Below are 5,826 nucleotides of genomic sequence, written 5' to 3'. Positions count from 1 at the left end.
TATTTCATCTGTGAAACTTTTCTTAGCATGCTGGTGGCCAGACAGGCCCTACTACAGTGCACATGGTCTGTCTGGCACTGCTTGTATTTTAGATCCAGCAATTCCTGTATTTTTATTGCTTGGCTCCAAGGATGGATCTGAACAACATAAATACAGGTGTGAAAGGGGCCTCAGGTGTTTTTTTATAATTTTAGGTACTACAATTTTTGTACTCCCTCTAAGGCATTATGCACACATAGCCCTGATGCATATACTCTGCTGCCGAGATAACCATACTACTACACACACAAATATGCAGTCTGATACATACAGTCCGCTTCAGAAATCTTATTCTTTTTGATAAAGTCATTCTTTCTGCCCGAGTCTGGCTTCTCCTGCTGCTCCCATGTGGAGAGCTCCTACAGGATCTTTCATTTTCATTGCTGCCCCCTTTGTGCTGCTGCCTCAGGATCTTCGGGATAGGAGATGAGCATCTTTTCCACAGGTACCGCTGACTTCCTTACCTGCCCAATGCTGATCACACAAACCACTGATGAGCCGGGAGAGAGGACTGTGCACAGTATAATCACACTGATATGGCTTTATCAGCATTCTTCCCAATCCCAATACCAGCGGTGAGGTGAGTCTGACACTGTTAGGCCTTCAACACTTCAGACTATAGGATGCACAAACTTTTTAGAAAGATTTTGTCTTGCTAAAAAGTGCATCCTCTAGTCCAAAAATGCAGAATATTTAAAAAACCTACAATTTCTTATCAACTTCTTCATTTAATAGGAAATGGAAAAGCACAATGTTACCACCATACTTCTCCTTGGATTTCCAGGCCTCTTTAGCTTCAGAATTTTATTTTTTCTCTTTGTTTTTATGACTTACCTAACAACAGTATGTGGGAACTTCTTGGTCATCATGCTGGTGTCCTCCAGCAGGAACCTTCACTCACCCATGTACTTCTTCCTGACGCAGCTCACCACCTCGGACATCATCACGTCTTCAGACATTGTCCCTAACATGCTCCATATAGTTCTGAGTAATGGTTCCTTTATGTCTCTTCCAGGATGTCTCACACAGTTGTTTTTCTTTGGTTCTTCTGAAGCTTCAGAATGTCTTCTGCTGACAGTGATGTCTTATGACAGATATCTGGCTATCTGTCACCCCCTGCATTATGATTCTCTAATGAATCTTAGGCTTTGCTTGAAGTATATTTTCTTATCCTGGTTCACTGGCTTTACTGTTACATTAGTCCAAACAGTAAATTTGTCCCAACTTCATTTCTGTCACTCGAATGTCATTGACCACTTCTTCTGTGACTTTGACCCTGTAATAAATCTATCATGTTCAACTATTAATAATATTAAGTTAATATCTATTTTCATGGGCTTCCCTATCATAGTGTGCCCATTCATCATAGTGGTCATCTCTTATGGTTATATTGTCCATGCAATCCTCAAGATTCGATCCATTACCGGAAGACAAAAAACCTTCTCCACCTGCGGTTCCCACTTGACAGTGGTATCCATATTTTATGGGACCCTATTTTCTATTTATTTGATCCCACAAGCGGGAAATTCTATGGTTTTTATCAAAATTCTTTCCATTGTCTACACTGTGGTTACTCCATTAGTAAATCCTATAATATACAGTTTAAGAAATGAAGACTTCAAAAAAGCTTTTAAGAAGATAAAAGTCTGCTGATATTCCTCACAATAACCTAAAAAACAGGTTCTTTCATTTATGATTTTTGCTGAAATAAATTAGGCTATGATTGTAAAACTATTGTCCTACACTGTTGGACCTGATTTTGGCCTTCAGAACCACAGCAATTCTTTGTGATGTCCATCTACAGGTATCAGATGATCCAAGCTGTACAAAGAAAACAGTTCCCACACCGATACTGCACCTCCACCAGCCTGATAGGCGGGGATCATCAATTCATGCTGCTAGAGGAAAATTCTGTCCTTCTAAGCAGCATGGTACAAAAGAGATCTGGAATTATCTGACTAGGGGATGTTTTTCCACTGCTCAGTGATCCAATTTTTATAGTCTTTTTCCTAATGGAGTCTTGACTTTGTATTTGTCTTAGACACAATGACGCTGGAACTGGTCACTGCTAAGGAACGACAAGTTGTACCTTCAGACATGTTTGTTGGAGCACCAACGTTGTATTTGAGTGCTCCTGATTGCATTTCTGTGCGTCAGAATAATTCTTGACCGCTTTTGGCAATGAGTTATTTCCATCCCCATGATCTCTTTTCGCTAGATATTTTGCCTCAATCACACTGTTCTTGGTATACTATCCACACAATTACAAAAGAAAACTTCATAAGTTTGGAAGTAAAAATTGCTCTGGTGCTTAAAGGGAACCTGTCACCATACTTAGGCTGTCGTAACCACGGGCAGCATGAACCTGGGACATACTTGGCCATTACAGTGATGCAGGATTTAATGCCAAATGGTGTGCAGTTTCAGAGTAAAAAAAGAAAACCAAAAACACTGACAATCGTTTTGGAGCGGGTTTGGAATCATAGAGGCGGAAACCTGCTGGCCTCTTGCTGCCTAGATGACCAAGAGTGATAGGTCTCTCACTGCTTGTGAACAGAAAATGATCTGTCAATCTTGGTGTTCTAGGCAGTGTGGAAAAATGGTAGCAGATATGGCCACCAGGGGACTCGAATGGTGTTTCAACTGAGAAAGGCTTACAGACGTTTGTAAAAGAAATGAGCTTGCCACTCACAATTTGCTGTTGAGCTAGGGCTGAGGAGGAGCCTAAACAGAAGAAGGGAGATCTTGGGGTTTCTTCCAACCCATGTGAGAAGAAAGAGTGACATCTGAGTACTGCTGCCCAAGAGAGAGTAAATGGACTGTGTTCATTAAGTATGATGAGTTATTGCATTAGGCCAAATACAGAGGGCCAAAGCTGATGTATAGTGAGTGACCAGACGGTCAGGCTTTATTTTGTGTACCGGTTAATGTACAGTGTGAAGTCCTGTGAACCATTGCTGAGATTAATAAAACTGGCAGGTGCCAAAAGTTCCAGGTGTAAAAGTGTGTTCTTGAGAGTGGCACCAACCCCTCTGTACTCCGCCTGATAACATGCTCCCTGACCTATTGACTGCAATCCCTGCTAGCCATCATCAACTGCCCCTACAGTCGTACCGATTCTGCCTTCAAATGGCTGAACGTCTGACCATTGTCTGTGTGTATAGCATCCCTCACTCTCCACCTCGCCATACCGTGCACATCTCCAGCCCTTTACCTTCTGTATCACCCTATTAACTGTAGTATTTTACCTGGCTGGAACCCCGCACCTCTATTGTATCAATTAACTGATTACCATGTGACCGTGGTTCTGTAATTTTTGTATTTTTTGTCTTTCTGTATTCCCCCTGTCTATGTAAGTGCTGCGGGATATGTTGGCGCTATACAAATAAAGATTATTGTTATTATTATCTTGAATGGAAAAGTTGGCAATCCTGAGTAGGGACTAATACCCTAATGTCACAGCAGGAATAGGCCAGAAGGACTCACTCTCATGATTCCAAGCCTTGTTCCCCTCATATTTTCAAAGTATACTTATTCTGAAATGCTGGAGAATAAAACATGCATCCCTGCAATGGTCAAGCCTGTCCTAGGCTCATGCTGCCCATGGTTTGGACAGCATTAATCTCATTCTAGGTTCATTATTTGGTTTTTTTTAAGCTATGATTTTAGATATCAGTTTGGTTTACTTACAGCATATTGCAATATTTTATATATAGTTTTTTTCAAATGTCAGAATGCTTGAAGTATTTTTTTCCCTTTATTTCTATTCTGTTCACCAGTACATATCTAAATTCTGGTCAAACAGCAAGCCCTGCCCACTTTTTATAAGCAGTTTTGAATAGTGGAGTGAGAGATGGAACATTTGTTCTTTTTGGCATTATTCAATAGTACATTGAGCTGCAGCAAAAAAGTGCCATTTATTCCAGAATTCTGGCATAACATTAGAATGCCTCACTGGGGATTATTTATGCACACTGGCCTTTCACACGGTGGTCTAAGTAAAGCGCCCAACTAGAGGCGACAAATATATTACAGGGTGGAAACCTCTATACATTTGTTTTATCTGGCAGCACCACCAGATGAAAACTTACTAGAAGTCGAAGGTGGAGCAAGTCATTGTCATAATCTACATTATAGTAAATATGACAGATGTGCGTTGCCACACCCCCTAAAGCTGAGCACGCCCACTTTCTGAAAAAAGTGCTGTAAATGTTTAAAAAGTGGCAGTTTGGTTAGTGCATTAAAACTGCAATTTTTGGATGCCATAATTCTGGTGTCCAGCCATTAATAAATAGGTCGCCCTGTATTTATTTTTGCCAACTTTTGTAAACCTTAGTAAACAACCATTTTCTAAACTCATTTAAGGATGTTATATTACTGCCCCTCTATGTACAATGTGATATCTAGGTATGTTCCAACAGGTAAGATCACTGCACAGAACAAGTGATCTTTGTAGTATACCCTGTCTGACAGTGTACAGCCATTTGCCTTGCCAATGGAATGCCAGAGCAGTAAGGGGTTAAGATTAGAGATGAAATGCTTGGGTGCTCGTTGCTCGAGTCGAACTTTCCACGATGCTTGAGAATTCGTTTCGAGTAACGAACCCCATTGAAGTCAATGGGCGACTCGAGCATTTTTGTATATCACCGATGCTCGCTAAGGTTTTCATTTGTGCAAATCTGCAAAACTTATGAAAGGGATGGAAACGACACAGAAACTGATAGGGCAGGCGAGGGGCAACATGCAGGGCTACATCTCAGGTTCCCAGATCCCACTATTAAGCCACAATAGCGGTAAGAGTGCGCCCCCCCCCCCCCCCAACAATTTTTACTTCGGACAAACCCTCATTAGCAAGACACACCTTGGCTAAGCACCACACTACCTCCAACCAAGCACAATCACTGCCTGCGGGACACACCACTGCCTCTTCTCCTAGGTTACATGCTGCCCAACCCCCCCGCACGACTCTGCATCCGCAGCGCACAAAAAAATTGCCCCTGCGCAGCCTTCAGCTGCCCTCATGCCACACGCTGGCCCCATAGCCGCACCACCCTCCTGTCTATTTATAAGTGCGTCTGCCATGAGGAGGAACCGGAGGCACACACTGCAGAGGGTTGGCAGGGCCAGGCAGCGACCCTCTTTCAAAGTGTGGGTGATAGCCCACAATGCTGTTGAGAATTGATAATAGATTGACGTTCCATCTTCCTTTCAATCCTTTGCCACCTCCGTCAGGAGCTGCAAACGTGGACATAAAGGGGACTCCGCTGCCAGCCCAGCACTTCTACACATCTCCACAATGCAGCAATACTCGGCGTGGGAAGTATGTGAGCGGGCCCTGGGTCAGCCTCTGTCCCAGCAAACACCTTTTGTGGCCCAAGGTGCTGCGAGTGACATAGCAATGGGGACTCCATGTGTCCACACACTACTCATTCTGTTTGGGTGTCGGATACCTCATCGACAACACAAGGGGTAAACCATCTGCACTCTGCACCCTACCCAAGTCTGTCAGTGTTTTGGGGACAGACAGGTACAACTCCACTATGGCAAGTCTGTGTGCACCCGCAGCATGGGTGGCTAGCAGGAACCCACAGACGGTACATAAAGAAATCCCATTGCAGTGTCCCGGATTGCTGAGGTTACGTGAGAGGGAATACATGTTGGCTGCGGCCCACACGCTATGCCCTAGACATTCTGTTTGTTTTTTTTAAAGTGCCAGGCAGGTACAACTCCACTATGGCAAGTCTGTGTGCACCTGCAGCATTGGTGGCAGGCAGGAATACACAGACG

General features: G+C 43.3%; 1 protein-coding gene across 1 annotated transcript; it reads left to right on the top strand.

Moving 5' to 3' along the window:
• The first annotated feature begins 777 nt into the window (after nucleotides 1–777).
• LOC136610392 (olfactory receptor 6B2-like) lies at nucleotides 778–1,692 on the top strand. Its single transcript, XM_066589622.1, has one exon. It carries the CDS (start codon nucleotides 778–780, stop codon nucleotides 1,690–1,692), a length of 915 nt encoding a protein of 304 aa, XP_066445719.1.
• The last annotated feature ends 4,134 nt before the right edge of the window (nucleotides 1,693–5,826 follow it).

Source organism: Eleutherodactylus coqui, chromosome 2, assembly GCF_035609145.1.
Source record: "Eleutherodactylus coqui strain aEleCoq1 chromosome 2, aEleCoq1.hap1, whole genome shotgun sequence".
NCBI lineage: Eukaryota > Metazoa > Chordata > Amphibia > Anura > Eleutherodactylidae > Eleutherodactylus > Eleutherodactylus coqui.
Note: the sequence above shows the minus strand (reverse complement) of the source record. Positions and strands in the feature narration are given on the sequence as shown.

Excerpts from the sequence above, each read along its gene's own strand:
- LOC136610392 (XM_066589622.1), top strand. The coding sequence starts at position 778 with ATGGAAAAGCACAATGTTACCACCATACTTCTCCTTGGATTTCCAGGC.